The 22077-nt window shown below is 31.3% G+C and overlaps 1 protein-coding gene across 1 annotated transcript; it reads left to right on the top strand.

Moving 5' to 3' along the window:
* The first annotated feature begins 225 nt into the window (after window positions 1–225).
* Window positions 226–20137, top strand: LOC133323692 (sodium/hydrogen exchanger 6). Its single transcript, XM_061532612.1, has 13 exons — window positions 226–514; window positions 1128–1252; window positions 1308–1496; window positions 1555–1844; window positions 1903–2044; window positions 2444–2752; window positions 2824–2935; window positions 2994–3147; window positions 3215–3270; window positions 4489–4501; window positions 4678–4743; window positions 4803–4911; window positions 19934–20137. The coding sequence occupies exons 1-13, from the start codon at window positions 226–228 to the stop codon at window positions 20135–20137; spliced, it is 2058 nt and encodes a 685-aa protein (XP_061388596.1).
* The last annotated feature ends 1940 nt before the right edge of the window (window positions 20138–22077 follow it).

Here is a 22077-nt window from a genome sequence, read left to right as displayed (position 1 = left end):
TTCGCACTGCATAATTATTGAATTATTATAATATAATACTTCGAAATATTATCTTATATTCATTGCAGAATGAAATGAAATACTAAATACGTCGTAGTTCGGGATATATTGAATTTCATGATATGTTGCCTTATATTTCCCTGCATAGAAAAAGGATTTGAATTTTGTGAAAAAAAACAATAAGGTCGGGTTATTCTTGTGTTTTCAATAAGAAGGGCGAGTTCAATGGTGTTTCCCTGGCAATCACAGAATAATGTCATTCATCCCGGAACATCGAGCCGATTACTTGTGGCTTCTACATTTCTTCTTTGGACATTCGCCTTTGGAACCAGATGCTGTGATGCAACCGCTACCGATATTGCTCTCGATGCCAAGGCAACATTGACTCACAGAATTGACAGTCTAAATCTTTTGGTTTACACCTTCCTGCTTACCTTGACTGTTCTAACGATATGGCTCTTCAAACACCATCGAGTTTCCTGGCTCCACGAGACAGGCCTTGCTGTGATATATGGTATGTATTGCTAGCAATAGAATGTGGTGACAATGACATAGAATGACGAAATTACATGCCATGTGATGCGTTCAATATGCAATGTCAGCATTTTATATTTAAAGTAATTAGCGGCTGTAGTTTTATAGGCGATTTTATTTCACAACAAAAACACACATAATTACGTCGTTGTATATACCTCCTAGTAATTTGATTATTTTGACCACATATATATTTATCATATGTTTATATTAAATACCGTCCATACTGTTGTATTTTACTTGTAATTAAAATGTATATTAGATTTGCGCAATAAAACTGATTCATAATTATATATTGTATAGTCTATGTGCTGCAATTTTTTGGCCAAATTCTAGTTAATAATGGACGACGATAATGTTTTTGATTGATTACGCACACATATATATATATATATATATATATATAGGTGACGACGATAATGTTTTTGATTGATTACGCACACATATATAGCGAAAGCGAAAATTTTCGTGGTAATGTATTAGAAGCGGAAAAAATATTAATGCACCACGTCCATGTAATTTTAAGAAAGAAAATACTCTTTATACCTGAAATGGAATCTAATTTCTAAACATATACATGTATTTTAATGCAGGACTTATTGTTGGAGCCGCTATACGATATTCGGGTTCATCAACGCCATTAGTACACTTGGAAGTTGAGCCGGAACGAAATACAACTTTCAATCAAACATTGCCGCCGGATACCCTGTGGTTAAAAGTAATTGATTATTTACTTGGGAATACGTTATGTGTTAATATATTTGTTGTATTAGTTTCCAGGAAAGTTAACTCCAAATGGCAGTGATCCCATTGAAAATAAAACCTATGCCTACACTTTCCGAAGCCAAGTTTACGATGTAGTTGAAAATGAAATAGATTTAAAAGCTACATTTGATCCTGAAATATTTTTCAATATCATTTTACCACCAATAATATTTCATGCTGGCTACAGTTTAAAAAAGGTTAGTAGGTTTTTTTTGAAATGAGGACATTGACATCACGATAATTTATTCTTTACAGAAATATTTTTTCCGCAATTTGGGTGCAATTCTAACATTTGCTATACTCGGTACAACATTATCGGCCTTCCTAATCGGTGCCCTTATGTACGGTTTTGTGAAACTGATGCCAACATACTTGAGTAGCAGTTTCACATTTCTGGACACGCTGTATTTCGGAGCGCTGATATCACCAACAGATCCACTAACAATTCTGGCGATTTTTCACGACTTGAACGTTGATGTGAACTTGTATGCATTGGTGTTTGGTGAATCTGTTTTAAATGATGCGGTTGCCATTGTGTTGAGTGGGTGAGTAGCCAGGAAACAAATTACCCTCGTTTATGTTTTAATTGTAATATTGTTTCAGAGCCATTCAAAATTATGGAGAGCATTACTCCAGTACTGGAGAATTTGAAACGTATGCCTTCTTTAGGGCTTTAAGCGACTTTTTTGGTATATTCATGCTGTCATTACTTATCGGAGCACTAATGGGCTGTTTTACAGCATTGATATCCTTTTTAAAAATATATTTTTTTATTTGCCATGGTTTATATTTGTTATTGAGAGTAATGAAGGTACATACTGCCGATGTGGAAATGAACATATCTAAAAAGGAGTAGATGGTGTATAAACGATTATATGAGTCGTTTATATTGAAAGTGGTATAAGTCCATTTTAGTTTCTTATACAAATCTTGGTTTTCTAAAAAAGGTTACAAAACATATTACGTTATATATTCTATCATGTTTAAAGGCACAAAACCACAAACAAAATTAATACCACTTAGCAATATTTTTAAAACAAAAGGGTCTAGTGGCGTCCACTATATAAAATAAATTGTCATGGCATATATAGTATTTCTTATTTAATTCTATATCCAGTATTGCATTCCTTAACTCATTTAACACTTGACCAAATTTACTCGGGTTCGAGATTTTCCCCTGCTGGAGTCTGCGCTTTTTGTTCTGATGTCATACAGTACCTTCTTAATAGCAGAGGCATCCGAACTCACTGGTGTTGTTGCTGTCTTGTTCTGTGGGATATGCCAGGCTCATTACACATTCAATAATTTATCTGAAAATTCCCGGACGCGCACTAAGGAAATATTTGAACTTTTAAATTTTCTGGCGGAGAATTTCATATTTTCCTACATTGGAGTGTCCATGTTTACATTTCCTAAACACCATTTCGATGCCGTTTTCATTATAACTGGATTTGTATGCACACCATATATATATATATTTCTTTACATAAAAATTCTAATTTGAATTTACATTAATTATTTTAGATATGTGCGGCCATTGGTAGAGCTGTGAACATTTATCCTTTGTCATGGCTATTAAATTTAAATCGCAAACCAAAAATTTCCACAAATTTCCAGCATATGTTATTTTTTGCCGGTAAGTGAAAAACAATTTTGGAGATATTTAGAGTATTTAATTTTAAATATTCCCATAGGTTTACGAGGTGCTATGTCCTTTGCGCTGGCTATACGCAACACATTATCAGAGGCTAGACAGACGATGTTGACAGCAACATCTCTAATTGTAATTTTCACAGTTGTCATTCAAGGTGGCGCTGCAAACTTTTTCCTCAATTGGCTTCAAATACCGTAAGTGAATACTATCTCATCAATCGATGCAATATGAATTATTCAACGTTTGTTTCTTAATTTTCAGAGTGGGTGTTGATGAAGAAATTGAACAGTTGAATAACTATCATGTGCGCAGTGTGAGTATTTTGTTTTTCACTATGTTGTTTTCTCGTTGTTTAAATTTTACAAAAATATGATTTTATTGTTAATTTACTTAATGCTGAGCATCCGTCAATTATTGCCTTTTTTATGTACCCTTTTATTTGTGTGCTTTCATTTCCTTGTTGTCAATTTTATCACAATTTACATTTTTAAAACAAATTGTCTTGTATTTTTCAATTTTTGTTAAATTCAAATTACTATGAAAGGTCTACAATTCAATGGAAAATACAACAAATGTGGTATGTGTAAATAACTAATAATTTTCTAAAATTAGATTATTGTTTAAAAATAATACAATTCTTAAAAAAACTAATAGTACGAATTCAAGTGAATTAATGTAAACACTCTACAACAAAAATTCCCTTCAAATTGAAAACGATCGATTTATCAAAAGTCTGTTATATAACTTTTTTTTATAATCAATGAAGTTTTCTTTAATAGTGTTAATTTTCGAACACTGCACAAAGCTATATTGAAAATGTTGGCAGAACACTTTTGGGATTTGTATATTGAAAATATATTTTTTATAATATAGGAAATGGATTTCTTTTTCGATAAGCTAAAAACATTTTTCAACTTATATACATTGAGATAATATCCTACCCTAATAATATCCTACCCTAAATAAAAAAGTAAGTGTCCCAAATATATATTTGTCCTGATTTAAATTAGGCGAGTTCACTTGCGGCAATTCTTATCGTTCTCTTTTGAACTTGCTTCATGCGTCTATACAAGGCAATTTGGTTTCAAAAATAAATAAATATAAAATGTCAACAAATACAAAATACACAAAACGAATTGTCAGAAAATTGCCGGTACGATCAATTTGTTTCAATTTCTATTTCCCTTGCCCCTCTCTCTTTACAAACAAAGACTTGCCACAAGTAAACTCGCCTAATCTAAATTGAGACTTTGTAAAAAAATCATGAAAAATTAATGAAAAAGTAATATTTCAAGAAATTATAATCGAGGGAAAGGAACACTTTTTTTATTGAAACAATAGCGAGTAGCATTCTTTTGCATATTTTGCAAATTCTGATTTTGAGGAGAATAAAAAATAGTCTCTTTATTATTTTTTTTTTTAATTTTGTAAGGTTTAATTGCTATAATAAATGATAAAATATTATAAAATATTAACATGTTTATGTACATAATATGTAAATTGCACAGTGGACAAATAAGATCCTATTTCCAAAGCATCAGAAGATAAGTCATTGAATTATTTTATTAATTTTGTCTATTACAAATATATTTCCTCGTTATCTATGCTTACAATGCAATTCTAACTTTGCTACTACTTTATTTATTAATGAATAAATATAATATTAAAAAATAGTCTCAAACTTATTTGCAGGATTGTGGTGACGTCGAAAATAACCCTGGTAGTGCTGGCAACACCAAACGTAATGAAAAAGCCGTTCTTGCCAGATTGTGGGGTAGCTTTGACACTAAGTAAGTAATTCTTCTATTGTGTTTGTTTTAGTTACTAATGGACGCACCTTACATTTTAGGTATATGAAACCACTGTTGACACACTCTAGACCTACATTGTTGGAAACGTTGCCAGTTTGTTGTAATCCTGTAGCTCGTCTATTGACAACGACTGAGCAGCTAACACAGGTAAATATGAGTTTTTATATTTAGTGTTTTTAATGCAGTAAGCCAATATGTTTATGACTAAAACAATACCGAAAATCAATAATAACACTGTGCAACAGTTTGCAGAAATGGTTGAAATCTCATTTAAAACGGAGTTATAGCAGGACAGAATATTCTACAAAAATATTTGCAAAAAAGTCTCAAAATAGACTAAACTCAAAAATCTTCAAAGTATGAAAACTCTTTTTATTTATTTATTTTCAAATTCATGAGGCGGTAAACTACATTAAAATGTTAAGTAACACAGTTTAATATCAATTATAGTAAATTAAGTTTTTAGGGGGGTGGATGACAAACTACTCAAAGTGACAATTACTATGTACAATAAAACAAGTAGAATTATAAATGTAAATTAAGGTAAAAAATATTAAAAATATAAATTTCATTCTGACAAATTGAATTAATATTGCTGAAAAAGGGGTGTAAAACAATAATATAAAATAAATATATAAAATTAAAGAAAATATTATTTAAAAGGGAGGGATTGAAATTACTCAAACTTCTTAAATATTAACATTAATTGGGCAATACAAATTTAATGTGAGGGGTCGGAACTACTTAGCTCTCTTAACATATATATAGCTCGTATACATGTTATTGTTGAATAAAAATTAAATTAATTGGAAATATTAACAATTTAGGGATCGGAACTACTCGAACCCTTTGTGGCCCGAATTTTTTCCGTAATCATAGAACAATTTTGTGTTCACAGATTTAATGCAACTATCCTAGATAGGTTATGGACAAATTTGACATCTCTAAATCTATGCATTCGGGAGATACAGTGCCTTCTCTCAGAAAAATAATAGCCCAATATCAAGAAAACCAAATGCAAAATAAAAAAAAAAAAATATTTTAAATCATTCTCTATATTCTGTTTTACAAGAATCAAATATAATTCTGACGGCAGAATTCGTACATTTCGATTACGAAGCGATTTAAAGGCTTTGTGTACATGTAAGAGTTTTAATAAAATAAATAAATAAATATTAAAAAGCTCATAACTTTACCAAAAATATAATTTTTTTAGATTTTTCTTGTGATATGTGTTGTCCATAATCGGGACTTGACATAGAAAATCGAAAGAATGCAATCCACTAGCTGTATCGTAAATATAAGCTCTCAAATATTTGGTGCCTGTGGGCAACATTGGGCCATAAAGGGTTAAACATGATCTTATTCCGAGTTTGTATCAATATCTAGATGTCGTTTTAGAACGATCGTACCAAAGATAAAAATTTTCTGCATAATTTTTATTTATACACGATAATTTGGAACAAAAAATTTGATTTTTTTTTTAGATTTTTTTTCCATAAAGCGTATGAAGGTAGCATGAAACTTCATTTTTCATATTCTCAAAACTAACCATCAAGGTAGATATATAAGGTAGCCGCATCGGCGAATTGGGAAAATGATATGTCAAAACGGTAATCAAAGCGAATTTAAATTAATTTGTTGACATATCGATTTTGAAGCAAATTGTTTTCTACCAATCAGAACACAGAATTTTGAATTATCAAAATTTATTATTTTACTCAAGGCACATATATTAGGTAGTCGCATCGGTGAATTACTACAACAAAACAATTTTTTGGAAACATTATATGTCAAAATTTGTAAACAAGGCAAACAAAATTCAATTCGTCTTGACATATCAAAATTTAAGCAAATTTGATTCAACCAATCAGCACAAAATGTTTTTATGCCCTATACCTCTATGTGTTGCCTCAAGAGTTTGTAGCTGCACGATATATTGATACAAGATCTTTTTCGTATATCGTTTATCATCTCTCAACTAGCAGAATCGTTCTAGTCATGTGTCGGCATCTTTCAATAATTTCCATTGTTGAATTCTGGAGATTTTGCATGTAGATTCGGTAGTGATTGGTAGTGACCACAATTATGACCCGAAAAACAAGAAATTATACGCAGAAGGGTACAGACAAACGAATGAGAAGGATGTTTTCGTGATGATCGGTCAATACTTATCGGGTCAAGGTGACCAAAATTTTGTTTCAAAAATCTCAAATACATGTCTAATACCGAATTTCAATGGTTCTCTCGAAGTAAAATTGGAAAAAATCACGAAATCAGTTCATTATACTTCTGTCCACAGTTATGAATCAATCGTCCTGATATTTCGCATTTAGGTTCAGTTCTGGTTAAAGCCAGCACCCATAGTTTTTGGTAATGAATGGTTTCGTTACTCTTGGGGCCACAATTATGAGCCGAAATCCACAAAATATTACTTTTGAAGTGGACCTGGTCAACCAATAAGCATGAATGTTTTAATAATGGACAGTACACATGATATGTTAGATTTTGTGTGAATAATAACCAAAACTTAATTTTATGACGTATATTTACTCGGGGAAGACATAGTTCGGATAAATTGGCAACATATGAAATAAGATATTTTTCCTCTAAAATCATATCTATTATGGTTTGGTCCGATATTGGTATATGAATGTAAATATATAAAATGTTCGGATAAATTGGCAACATATGAAAGAAGATATTTTTCCTCTAAAATCATATATATTATGGTTTGGTCCGATATTGGTATATGAATGTACATACAGTGAGTGTAATAAGTATTTTGCCTCAATAAAAATTTGTCAAAATTCAGTACGTTTAATATATTGTCATTTCCTTTTCATATATGTCAAATATATCCTCATAAAGTAGGTTAACCCAGTAAAAAGTTCTAATGTACAAGGAGTTTTAGCCTATGGCCAGTATACTAAAGATGTAAAATGAATTATGTATGACGAAATATGTTTGTGGATATATTTAGATCTTATTTCTGCAAGAATCACTGCGAAAGACCTATTGGTCTAGAAGATATCGGCCAAAATCTATACCAACCCAAAAATGATTATCACAAAAAAGTATTTTGCTTTTTATTATTATTTTTGAAATAAATCGTTATATAACATACGCTTTGTCTTTTTATAGTTACCATTGCGGGTAACCACATACTTAAAGCGATTTGGCGACGATTCCAATAAACCACGGCATTTTTTCGCGAATATTTTCTCACATTTACGTTCAAATATATCCACAAACATATTTCGTCATACATAATTCATTTTACATCTTTAGTATACTGGCCATAGGCTAATATATTGGAATTTTGAAAATTTTTATTGAGGCAAAATACTTATTACACTCACTGTATATAAAATGTTTGATTATTCCAAATACTCGAAACTTGTTGTTGTTGTTAGAGAATCAAATATCATATAATTGTCGCGGGATTTTTGCACAATCAGGGTTAAGCTCCATAGAAAATTTAAGACCAGTGGACCGTCCGAATATACCGCATTGCTCACAAGTTGTTAAATATTTCATAAAATTGATTTAAAAAAAAATATTACATTTTTTTGTTTGAAATTTGAATTTTCCTACGGCGAATCCAAAATTATATTTGACATATAATGTTACCATCAGCTGCCTTGATACCTTGCTACCGTAGACAGACGACAGCCTTAATTTGCATTAAAAAGTTCTTAATTTGAATTAATATTTACCCCTGACAGACGAGAGTTTCTGCATTTATGAAACAATTTTTTGTTTCAAAACTTTTGTTTGTCTGTGTGTAGGAAGAATATATTGGCATTTGTTTTCAATATTTTTTTGGGATTACGTCTTTATGAAATTGATACGTTGCAGAAAGGAAGAAAATCAGCCAAAACGATAGTAAAACAGCTCCCAATTTGAATAATTGTTGAATTTTCCTTTATTTATAAATTTTATTTTCATAAACGTAAACAAATTTGACAACAATCAATTTATTTTCTACAGCATTGCCATATTGAAATTGCTTAATTCAGTATAAATTCAGTTTGATTTTGTGCATTAAAAACACATAAAAATGAGGATAATGTACAAATTAATTTGAATTAAGGCTGTCGTCTGTCTAGGCTATAACCATAATATATTTAAATTCAAAGTATTTTTAAAAATATACTGTATAAAATTAACAATATTGGCAACAAATTCTTTGTTGACTTCAGTAAGTGTTAATTAAACACCTTGCAGATATGTGTCAAAATCTTCAATTAGACTACATCTTAGCAGGATTTCATCAAACAGTGAGGAAAGTAGTAAAGTCGGTCTGGGCCGACTATATCATACCCTTCACCACTTTGGGTACATTCTAAATATGTAATATTTATCAATAAGTAAATCAATTATAGCACACTTGATATGCCGCACTGTTGAAAATTTAATCTCAATCAGACACCTGTTCGAATTATATATATATGGAAGCTATGTCTGTATCTGCACAAAAAAACGCAATAACGCCGTTCTAGTCTCAATTTGATACGATGTGTAAAATTTCGTGTCAATTGGACAATTGGTGTACCATTTACCTAAAATCGGACGAAAATATATAGGTGTATAAAATTGTTTGCCAATCGGACAAACTTTGGGTCTTTAGTACAAATCGAAATATATATAAGGCGTGAGGCGTGGATTTATTAAAGAATATTTTTCAAGGGCCAACTGAGGCGTGGATTTATTAAAGAATATTTTTCAAGGGCCAACTGAGGCGTGGATTTATTAAAGAATATTTTTTCAAGGGCCAACTGAGGCGTGGATTTATTAAAGAATATTTTTCAAGGGCCAACTGAGGCGTGGATTTATTAAAGAATATTTTTCAAGGGCCAACTGAGGCGTGGATTTATTAAAGAATATTTTTCAAGGGCCAACTGAGGCGTGGATTTATTAAAGAATATTTTTCAAGGGCCAACTGAGGCGTGGATTTATTAAAGAATATTTTTCAAGGGCCAACTGAGGCGTGGATTTATTAAAGAATATTTTTCAAGGGCCAACTGAGGCGTGGATTTATTAAAGAATATTTTTCAAGGGCCAACTGAGGCGTGGATTTATTAAAGAATATTTTTCAAGGGCCAACTGAGGCGTGGATTTATTAAAGAATATTTTTCAAGGGCCAACTGAGGCGTGGATTTATTAAAGAATATTTTTCAAGGGCCAACTGAGGCGTGGATTTATTAAAGAATATTTTTCAAGGGCCAACTGAGGCGTGGATTTATTAAAGAATATTTTTCAAGGGCCAACTGAGGCGTGGATTTATTAAAGAATATTTTTCAAGGGCCAACTGAGGCGTGGATTTATTAAAGAATATTTTTCAAGGGCCAACTGAGGCGTGGATTTATTAAAGAATATTTTTCAAGGGCCAACTGAGGCGTGGATTTATTAAAGAATATTTTTCAAGGGCCAACTGAGGCGTGGATTTATTAAAGAATATTTTTCAAGGGCCAACTGAGGCGTGGATTTTTATTAAAGAATATTTTTCAAGGGCCAACTGAGGCGTGGATTTATTAAAGAATATTTTTCAAGGGCCAACTGAGGCGTGGATTTATTAAAGAATATTTTTCAAGGGCCAACTGAGGCGTGGATTTATTAAAGAATATTTTTCAAGGGCCAACTGAGGCGTGGATTTATTAAAGAATATTTTTCAAGGGCCAACTGAGGCGTGGATTTATTAAAGAATATTTTTCAAGGGCCAACTGAGGCGTGGATTTATTAAAGAATATTTTTCAAGGGCCAACTGAGGCGTGGATTTATTAAAGAATATTTTTCAAGGGCCAACTGAGGCGTGGATTTATTAAAGAATATTTTTCAAGGGCCAACTGAGGCGTGGATTTATTAAAGAATATTTTTCAAGGGCCAACTGAGGCGTGGATTTATTAAAGAATATTTTTCAAGGGCCAACTGAGGCGTGGATTTATTAAAGAATATTTTTCATATTTTATTAAAGAATATTTTTCAAGGGCCAACTGAGGCGTGGATTTATTAAAGAATATTTTTCAAGGGCCAACTGAGGCGTGGATTTATTAAAGAATATTTTTCAAGGGCCAACTGAGGCGTGGATTTATTAAAGAATATTTTTCAAGGGCCAACTGAGGCGTGGATTTATTAAAGAATATTTTTCAAGGGCCAACTGAGGCGTGGATTTATTAAAGAATATTTTTCAAGGGCCAACTGAGGCGTGGATTTATTAAAGAATATTTTTCAAGGGCCAACTGAGGCGTGGATTTATTAAAGAATATTTTTCAAGGGCCAACTGAGGCGTGGATTTATTAAAGAATATTTTTCAAGGGCCAACTGAGGCGTGGATTTATTAAAGAATATTTTTCAAGGGCCAACTGAGGCGTGGATTTATTAAAGAATATTTTTCAAGGGCCAACTGAGGCGTTTTATTAAAGAATATTTTTCAAGGGCCAACTGAGGCGTGGATTTATTAAAGAATATTTTTCAAGGGCCAACTGAGGCGTGGATTTATTAAAGAATATTTTTCAAGGGCCAACTGAGGCGTGGATTTATTAAAGAATATTTTTCAAGGGCCAACTGAGGCGTGGATTTATTAAAGAATATTTTTCAAGGGCCAACTGAGGCGTGGATTTATTAAAGAATATTTTTCAAGGGCCAACTGAGGCGTGGATTTATTAAAGAATATTTTTCAAGGGCCAACTGAGGCGTGGATTTATTAAAGAATATTTTTCAAGGGCCAACTGAGGCGTGGATTTATTAAAGAATATTTTTCAAGGGCCAACTGAGGCGTGGATTTATTAAAGAATATTTTTCAAGGGCCAACTGAGGCGTGGATTTATTAAAGAATATTTTTCAAGGGCCAACTGAGGCGTGGATTTATTAAAGAATATTTTTCAAGGGCCAACTGAGGCGTGGATTTATTAAAGAATATTTTTCAAGGGCCAACTGAGGCGTGGATTTATTAAAGAATATTTTTCAAGGGCCAACTGAGGCGTGGATTTATTAAAGAATATTTTTCAAGGGCCAACTGAGGCGTGGATTTATTAAAGAATATTTTTCAAGGGCCAACTGAGGCGTGGATTTATTAAAGAATATTTTTCAAGGGCCAACTGAGGCGTGGATTTATTAAAGAATATTTTTTCAAGGGCCAACTGAGGCGTGGATTTATTAAAGAATATTTTTTCAAGGGCCAACTGAGGCGTGGATTTATTAAAGAATATTTTTCAAGGGCCAACTGAGGCGTGGATTTATTAAAGAATATTTTTCAAGGGCCAACTGAGGCGTGGATTTATTAAAGAATATTTTTCAAGGGCCAACTGAGGCGTGGATTTATTAAAGAATATTTTTCAAGGGCCAACTGAGGCGTGGATTTATTAAAGAATATTTTTCAAGGGCCAACTGAGGCGTGGATTTATTAAAGAATATTTTTCAAGGGCCAACTGAGGCGTGGATTTATTAAAGAATATTTTTCAAGGGCCAACTGAGGCGTGGATTTATTAAAGAATATTTTTCAAGAACTGAGGCGTGTGTTTTGCATCATTTACATATCTAAATCTGAACCGATTTTCACGAAACTTAATGTCATTAATGACATTTTACGGAAGTCAACAATGAATTTTTTCCCAATATTGTCAATTTTATACTGTGAATTTATAAAAAAAAAACTTTTGAATTTAAATACAAAAGTTCTGTTCCAGAACCTACAAGAATCTACTTATTTTGCAAGTTTTGCAATTTTTTCGAAAATCGTTCCCGAACCACAAAACTGGTAAAACATTGAATCAAATTTAAGAAAGCACAAAACAAAATGGCCTTCTCTTTGTAAACTTTTTACTACTACGTCTGATTGACTGTTATACACTTTTTAAAAAAAAAATACTGGGCAATTTCTATGAAAATATACCATAGAGTCCCGTAGACTGTATAATAATTACCTCAACACGATCAAAAATAATTTTAAAACTAATCCGAAGTCATTTTATGAGTTTGTTAACTTAAAAAGAAAAGTCTCCTCAAAACCCACAATTTTGAAATGCAACAATAAGGAGTTTGTAAAAAACTCTGAAATAGCAGAATGTGTTGCAAATTTTTTCGCCTCTATTTATTCATTTGCTGTTTGTCCAAATATAAGCTCATATGCTTATGAGCTATCCAAAATATATCAAATATACAGTATTGTTCGAAACCTAAGCAACTTTTTCTTATTAAGTAATCATGGTCTTTTATTATCTTGTTAAATTATTTTATTAACTATTGCATTATACTGTCGACACTATACGGTCGACTCCGCTTTACTGAAACGGAAAAAAATTTGATTTTTGAACTGAAAATAATTTCAGCTATCCGAACTCATCATAAGCGAAACATGTTTTACTTTTACAAATTTCAATAATCTCTATATCATAGCGAATATGTATGTTTTGATTTTTTTTTAAGAAAATAGATGATAGAAATTAAAACTGGTTAACATGTTCACTGCTTATGGGAATTTATTATGAACTGTAAAACTTATGAACTTGTAACGAAATCCATCGTCTGCCTGTTGCAATCGTAAGACCTATCTTAAGTACAACGTTTGATTTTAAGAACCTAAAATATCGGCCGATTTAAAGTCTTTTTAACAGCTGGCTAAGCTGTAATACCCAATATGAGGTTGTAAATGAGTATAATACTTCCTTGCAAAACTTGTCACCAGACCTCAATCCCATTGAGAACCTTTTCAACATTTTAAAACGAAGGATTGGAACACGTCGCTTTAAAAAAAGACAGGAAATAATGAACTGCTTAAAATCAGAGTGGGAAGCTGTACCAACAACAATTCTAACAAATCTTGTAGAGTCAATGCCAAAAAGATGTGCGGCAGTGATAAAAAATAAAGGGTATCATACGAAATATTGAAAGTTGCTTAGGTTTCGAACAGCTGCTTTGTGAGTTAATTTTGTTTTTATTTCTTTATTTTTTTCCAAAGAAATATAATTTAAATTTGTTGTTATTTTCAGATTATAGACAATTAGTATAATAGTAAATAAAATATATATTTTTTATAAATCAATTTAACGATATCATATAAGACCATGACTACGTACTAAGAAAAAGTTGCTTAGGTTTCGAACAATACTGTATATGCCTTTTTTACTAAGTCAAGATGTTGCTAAAAATTTACGTACTCTGAAACCAATTAAACTTCCTGGTCCAGATGGTATACCTAGCATAATTCTCAAATATTGTTCTGACACTTTAGTAACGCCTCTTACGTTGCTATTTAATCATTACTTAAATTTTGATTATTTTCCCATCATATGGAAGAAATCTTTGATAGTACCGTTACACAAGTCTGGTAGTCTATTAAACGTCTCAAACTACAGAGGAATTATGTGATATCCAAAAATTGTTTGAAAAATTAATTAAGTCCATATCAACATGGCTTTCGTAGTGGTCTTTTAACTATAACAAAACTTATAGAGTTCACAAAACAACGATACACGCCTCTTGTTAGACCTATATTAGATTATGGTTCTGTTGTATGGGATCCTCAATATGCAATATATTCCGATTAAATCGAATCAGTGCAGAAACAATTCTTACTTTTTGCACTGAGAGGTTTACATTGGAATAGTGATTTTGTGTTGCCTTCTTACACTAGCAGGTTAAAAGTAATTCGGTTACCCACATTAAAAAGTAGACGTATTATGTTGAACACTATGATGGTACTAAAAATATTAAATGGTAATATACCCTCTGATTTCCTAATTTCATCTATTAGAATAAATGTTCCTTTTCGATCTAGTAGATATTATCAACTATGACATGTAGATTTTCATCGCACAAATTATTCTATGGGAGATCCACTCAGTAAAATTTGTATTGATTTTAATTCTGTGTACTCTAATGTAGATTTTAGGAAGAATGTTGAACTTATAAAATCTAATATAATTGTATTTTTAAATGAGTAGTGAACTGGCTGTTGGAGTAGATTCTGTAGCTGGTTTTCTATTCCCTTTTCATATTCCACCATGATGCGGATTATGGTGTGTACGCGATCCCTACGAAAGAGGAGGTCGCCCCCTCGGTCGGTAGGGGTGGGAAAGTGAGACGTGGGAACGTTCGAAAAAAAAAATACTTTTGTCCATTGTACCATCATTCTAAAATGATATTAAGTGGTCAAATTGGTTCAAACTCGCAATAAGATCAGTTTAAACCAGTGTTCGCAAAAAACGGTACACTATCGTAGTGTACCGTACCAGGAACACAAACACTAAAAAAATTTTAGCGTTAGTGTTCCGGTACACAAACATTAAAAAATATTTTAGTGTTACTGTTCCGGAGCACAACGAAATTGTAGTGTACCGCGGTCGGAGCACTAAAAATCGTAGTGTACCGCGGTCGGAACATTAAAAAATCGTAGCGTACCGCAGTCGGAACACTAAAAATCGTAGTGTTCCACTTGGCGGAACAATTAAAATAATAGTGTTCCATTTGTCGGAACACAAAAAGATGTATTTATTATATTTTATTTTTTGTATGAATAAAATTTATATTTTTTTCAATAGATTTAATAAATAGAAAACTTTTTAAATTTGTATTTGTTTATATTTTATTTAATATTAGTAATATTTTATTTAATAAATATTATATACATTAAAAAGATCGTCTAATGAAAGTTCAATCTGATCCAACTCGCAACTGAAAATTGCATTGGATTACATTTTGGCTGATAATCGATTGCGCTGATCGGAAAAATGTAACGCATAAGACTACCTGTGCAAAAATCATAAAGAATATGTTTTTCACACCCGCGTAATTTGTACACTTCTTTTAATGAATAAGCAGGTAATAATTAATCATGTTCGTTGTGTAAATTAATGAAAATTTTATCCTAAGCTGTACAATTTTGTCACAAAAACTGGCCAAAATACCTATTTCAAATGGACATTTTCACTTTTGTAATTGCAAATAAACTTATATTCAGTTTTATTTTATTATAATTTGATCTCATTTTAACTCAAAAAAAAAAAAAAAACAGACGTGTATGGTACTCTACCAGTACAGTTCAAGTATGTGGAAAGCTACGATTTGTATTGTTCCGACCAGTGGAACACTACGATTTTTGGTATACCACTGCCGGAACACTAAGATTTTTAGTGTTCCGTCCAGTGGAACACAACGATTTTTAATGTACCGCAGTCGGTACACTACGATTTTTAGTGTACCACTGCCGGTACACTACTATTTTTAGTGTACCGCAGCAGGTACGCTAAGATTTTTGTTGTGCTCCGGAACAGTAACGCTAAAAATATTTTTAGTGTTTGTGTACCGGTACAGTACGTTATTTTAGTGTACCTATCCACCTTGGTACGGTACAGAACACTATGGAACGGTACCATAATGTTTATTTTCGAACGCTGGTTTAAACCCTTAAATTAGTTTTCGTATTTTTAAGATTTTTGACGTTTGGTTTGAATTCCAAATTTTGTTTTATTTATAGACATTTAATAAAACATTGCGGGGAACATTTTATTTATTTATTTTAAACAATTTTTGGTAAAAGGAACGGAAAAGATCCATTCAGCGTGTCGATTGTGGGTTAAAATATTAGAAATATAATATATTGCTCACGTTTATTTCAGTAATATTGCTAAAGACTAAAGATACCTATAATGCAAGATTTTCGAGAAATCCTAATCCGAAAATTTTAAAATCTCTTGAAATTGATGAATAATATATTTAAAATTTAAAAAAATCCATATTGTCAGTACTTATTTTTTTTTAATAGGGATGGGATATATATATATATATATATATATTGTTTCCAACTGGGTGGAAAAGTACTATATGCAAAGTTCTATCGCTATCGGAGAAATATTTAAGTCTTTAGTGCAACATTTACATAAAATCGGTGGAAACTGTATGTGGGAGCTATATCGAAATCTGAACAGATTTTCACGAAACATGACTCTAGACTCAATTCAGTACCCCATGTAAAATTTCGTGCAAATCGCAAGAAATATAGGTGCTTTATGAACTATTTACACAAAATCGGACGAAAATATATAAGGGAACTATGTCTAAATCTGAACCGATATTCACGAAACTTAACACACATTATTCTATACTCAGTTCAGTAAGCTATGCTAAATTTTGTGCAAATCGAAAGAAATATAGGGGCTTTAATGCACCATTTTCACAAAATCTGACGATAATATGTGTGGAGCTATGGACTCAATTTGGTACGCTGTACAAATTTTATATTACGAGAAAAATGTGGTTTCATAGATTTTCAATTTGAAACCCGAATAAATTATTTTCTTTCTAACGGATTTATATTATTCCTTCGAAGAGTAGAATTTTTCCTTTCAAACAAGATAAATATTTGGTAAATCGGTTGAGGATTGGCTGAGTTACAATGGTTGAAATGTGAAAAAATACGCATAAAAAGACAAAATGTATTTTTCTTCGGACTGTACGATGAAATAATGATATCAAGCCGTTTAAGTTTTATTATATTACGGGGAAGAAAATTAAAGAAGCTTTCGAAACTGAGAAAAATCAAAAAATTGGTTAAAAATGGATGACTTATACACATTTTTGTTATACCCTTGACCACACTGTGGTACAGGGTATTATGTCTTTGTACATATGTTTGTAACAGGCAAAAGGAAACGAGATAGACCCATAGTTCGCTTTGAGAATATGCATAGAATCACTTTCTGAGTCGATTTATGCATGTCCGTCTGTTGATGTAAAATTGTAAACAAAGTACAGTTCGCATTTATAATCCGGTTCAGATTTAGATATAGCTCCCATATATATTTTCGTCCGATTTAATGTAAATGGTGCACCAAAGTCCTATACACCTTTCGATTTTAAGTTTTAGGAAAACAGGCTGAGATTTAGAAATATCTCCCATATATATTTTCGTCAAATTTAATGTAAATGGTGCACCAAAGACCCAAAGTTAAACCGATTGACACAAAATTTTCACAACGTACTGAACGTGTGGCAAGTTTCGTTCAAATCGGTACAGATTTTCATATAGCACCTATATATGGCCGACATGCACAAAACGTGCTGAAATTAGTAAAAACTAATCTGAACAAGTTTCGTGGAAATCGGTTTAGATATACTTTCCATTAATATGTTCGTCCGATTTTAAGTAAATGATGCCCTAAACTTTTAATTTTTGTCAGAGTGACACGAAATTTTGCAGAACGTACAAAATTGAGTAAAGAATGACGTAATTGCTTTTTAGTTCATCCAATTCCGTGTCAATGGTCCTTCGAAAATGGATCATTCCCCCGTCCGACTTTACTACTTTCCTTACTGGTTTTTTAAATCATTTATAAGGGACATTAAACACATTTCTACTTTATGAAATCAATAACATAAATGATGTTTGTTATTGTTGGGTTTTAAGAAAACATTTTTTTATGAATAGATGCATACTTCCCTTATTTTAGTATATTTCTAAATAAGGAACTAAAAAGTTAAAATCCAAAAATATGTATAAGTCATCCATTTTTTAACCGATTCATTTTCACATTTTCGAAAGCTTATTTAATTTTCTTCCCGTAATATAATAAAACTTATTCGGCTTGATATCATTATTTCGTCGTACAGTCCGAAGAAAAAATTTTGTCTTTTTATGCGTATTTTTTCACATTTCAACCACTGTAACTCAGCCAATCCTCAACCGATTAACCAAATATATATCTTGTTTTAAAGAAAAAAGAATAATATAAATCCGTTAGAAAGAAAATAAGTTATTTGGGTTTCAAGTTGAAAATCTATGAAACCACGTTTTTCTCTACATTTACCGTTATAAAACTAATTTTCGAAGTGACCCAGAAAAACCAAAGGTATTTTCGTGGTCCAGGAAAGTGTTATTATTCACTTTGTTGTACTACAATTGTGTTGTAGTTACGTCCTTTGGTTTCAGAAAATATCAAGTCAAAAGGACGTAACCGACATAAATCCTTTAAAAACCAAAAAAAGAAGAGGTTTTGTTTGTTAGTTTGAAAATTTCTTTTGATTTTGCTATCTATGACGCATTTGGTCCTTGGATATACTATTTTTTGCACCTTGGATATACTATTTCTCGCGGTAATTTTTTTTTTTCGTGTCTCAGCCTTTAATTGAACTTTAATTCATCCGAGAACATAATATCTCGACACTGAATCGGATTCCAATTAATATGGGATTTTGAGAGCCAAATTTGGCCTTTCCGGGCATTTCTTGATGGTTTCCGGGCATGTAGACCTGCTACCACAGCTCGTCTAGGCTCTGTTCCTGAGGTTATAACCAACGATTACTCTCTCACCAATTCCATTGAATTCTTAAATGGGTATTTTCTACTGCTATGGTAATTTTTTGCAGCCTTCATCCGTGCTGAACTGTCACTACTGATATAGTGGATAAAACTGACTTATATTACAAGGAATCACTGATTTATTCATGGAAGATTTCTCCGATATTATTTTCTGTGATAAATTATTTTCATAATCACTGATAATTTACAGTTTTATAGGTGTAATGTATTTGTTTTTAGCCATATTTATATATTTATTTTGCAGTAAGTCAAAATCGGATTAGGACACATATTTCTGTAATAAAATCCTTTTAAAAATGTCTATACGAATCGAAATTGGTGGTGTAACGGTAAAAGTAACTAAAATTTTAAAGTTCATCTGTTTTGCACAGAAGAGTGCAAACATTGAAACAATTTCCTTTTACATACAATATTATTTATTTCAAAATGAATTTTGCATTTATGCTTTGGTTTTTTTTAAGTGAATAAAGTACCCGATTTATAACTGAAAAAAACCAAGACGATATGTTTATTTTTGACAAAGTATACGGCATTAATTATCTGTGCAATTTTTGTTTCTTTAGTATTGGCCACCAGTATATGTATATATATATATTGCATATCACTTGCATTGTCAAAAGAATTGCACATTATATTTGCTATAATAAATAAGTCTTAGTACTGATAATGCAACGTTTTTTAAATATTAATCTATTGCAATGAATACCCATAATATATATGTATATTATTCACATTAACAGTAAATAGTATATAAATTTATTTTAAAATATAAATGTATTACTAACACAAAACATCATTTGCATTTTGTATAATTTATCCATTGTTATTCGAAACGAATCCGTACAACTATAGGATGGTGATTTGCGGCGTACAGACTCAGATTCGGACATATGCATAGATGATAGTGATTTAAGCCGAAATCGAAGTGGAAGCGGTGGTGGTGGTTCTACTACCATGTGTTCGGGAGATCCACGTCGCAACTCCATCAATCGTGTAAGTATAAAGTTTGTGGCAAATAATCGTAGTACATTTGCTAGTTACAGGAACTGTGATTAACGCAAACAAAAACAATTCATTCCGTACACTACTTTACTTATAAGATGATCAAAAACTATTGAACATCGTATTTCTACAATTGATTCTAATACTACACCAAACCGCCAGTACTAGTCATTGAAATTTGCAACGCATACCAAAGAATAATTGTTTCCGTTGTGTACATTGTTGTACATAACTACACATACATGTACTTATGTTATACTTAAGTTTCCATAATAACGAAATGTATTTATGATAATATTGTTATTGTTATTCGTTTTCTATGATTATTTATTTAATTTGTATTTTCTGTTATCTCGACTATTATTTGGATCTTTACCCTTTGATAATCATTTGAGATATTTGTAAATATGTATGTTTATAACTAATTTTCAAAAACGCCCCCTTTAACACAGAATATTTGTTGCATGCTGTTATAATCTGAAATAATAAATTAATACGACTTATAAAACCAAATAACCATTTGTTTAACTCTTCTTTTTTTCTTCTTTTCCATAATTGTAATTTTTGTTCTCTGTTCTCGTTCTAACTTGTGGACTTATTTTCATTTTCAATGAACTAACGAAACATAACAAAAACTTGACCCCTAATCACAATCACCTAAATCATTATCATGGCTTGCTACTATATCAACTACAACCATTTATATACACACAAATGCAATCTTGCTATTCAACAACAACAACAACAACAACAAACCATTTGAAGTCTAATATCTTGACTGAAACTAATCGAATAATTGCTGATCTCAGTGTGGTAACAAACAACTTTATGTAATACGACAAAATTTACCGTAACTCAAAAACATGAAGGTTGGTTTCCTTTTTCATTATTATATATACTTTTTTTAAATAAAATATTGAATTCATTATCGAATGAAGGTTTGCTAAATTGAAAATTGCTTAGATATTTCTACAATTTAAATAACTCTGAATCCGATGCGCACTACAGGAATATTCAACGTTGGCATGGTGGTAAAATATTTTGTACAGATCAAACACAATTATCGAATGTACGTTCAACATTCAATGTTTGGAGTTCTAGATGCAATACGTAATGTTTTTCAGAATTTAAAAAATGTTGTCAACAGTAATATAATAGTTTTCTGCGTTTTTATTGGAATATGTACTGATCGAACATATATTGAATTGGTTTCCATTCACCAAGGTCAATATTATAGGTCATCCAGTAAGGACAGCTGATATCTACATATTTTGTCAAACTATGTTGTTTTGATTTGAATTTCAATATAAAAACATAGTATATATCAAGGTTTATTCATAAGGTTAACAAGGAGGCGAATTCGAAGTCTTCATGGACTGTCAAATTTATTGTTTGGAGAATAAACAAAAAATTTTTTATTCGAAAACAAAATATACGTGCACATTGCTATCATTGCATTTTATTGAAAAATATTTTGAGTTTTTATCCTGTCCTGGTTGGTATTTCGAATTCGCCTGCCCGTTAACCTTATTAATAAACCTTGGTATATATTCACAAAAATGCCGAAATGGATTTTTTTATTAAAAAAAAAAAAAAAAAAATGCTTAAATATGGAAAATATATGTATTTGCAATCATGGGAAAAAAGTTAATTGCTTACGAAAAATGTGAGCGGTGACCAACATTTTTTCGCCTTTAAATAAAAAACATAGCCAAAACACAACACAATTTATAATTTGTAGGATAATTTACTTGAAAATCTTCTATACACTTGAAATATTCCATATGTGCTTCACAAAAACAATATAAATTGAAATTGAATTGAATATTAATATTTTCGTTTTGACGTCTAACATAATTTTGTAAGTATTTATAAGTTTCAAAATATGATATGACAGCATACTTTATATCAGCTGTTCTTACTGGCCGACCTTATATAGGCCTTGGAGGCGAATTAAAAGTCTTCACTGACTGTCAAATTTATTATTATGAATT

The sequence above is a fragment of the Musca vetustissima genome, unplaced genomic scaffold (assembly GCF_032173495.1).
Source record: "Musca vetustissima isolate MV318-11 ecotype Yass unplaced genomic scaffold, APGP_CSIRO_Mvet_v1 utg12320, whole genome shotgun sequence".
Classification (NCBI taxonomy): Eukaryota; Metazoa; Arthropoda; class Insecta; order Diptera; family Muscidae; genus Musca; species Musca vetustissima.
Note: the sequence above shows the minus strand (reverse complement) of the source record. Positions and strands in the feature narration are given on the sequence as shown.

Bases quoted from the DNA above. Each gene is read 5' to 3' on its own strand.
- LOC133323692 (XM_061532612.1), top strand. From the start codon at position 226: ATGGTGTTTCCCTGGCAATCACAGAATAATGTCATTCATCCCGGAACA. The intron at 1,845-1,902 runs GTGAGTAGCCAG...ATATTGTTTCAG, and splicing joins GTTGCCATTGTGTTGAGTGG to AGCCATTCAAAATTATGGAG. The intron at 4,912-19,933 runs GTAAATATGAGT...GTACAACTATAG, and splicing joins CGACTGAGCAGCTAACACAG to GATGGTGATTTGCGGCGTAC.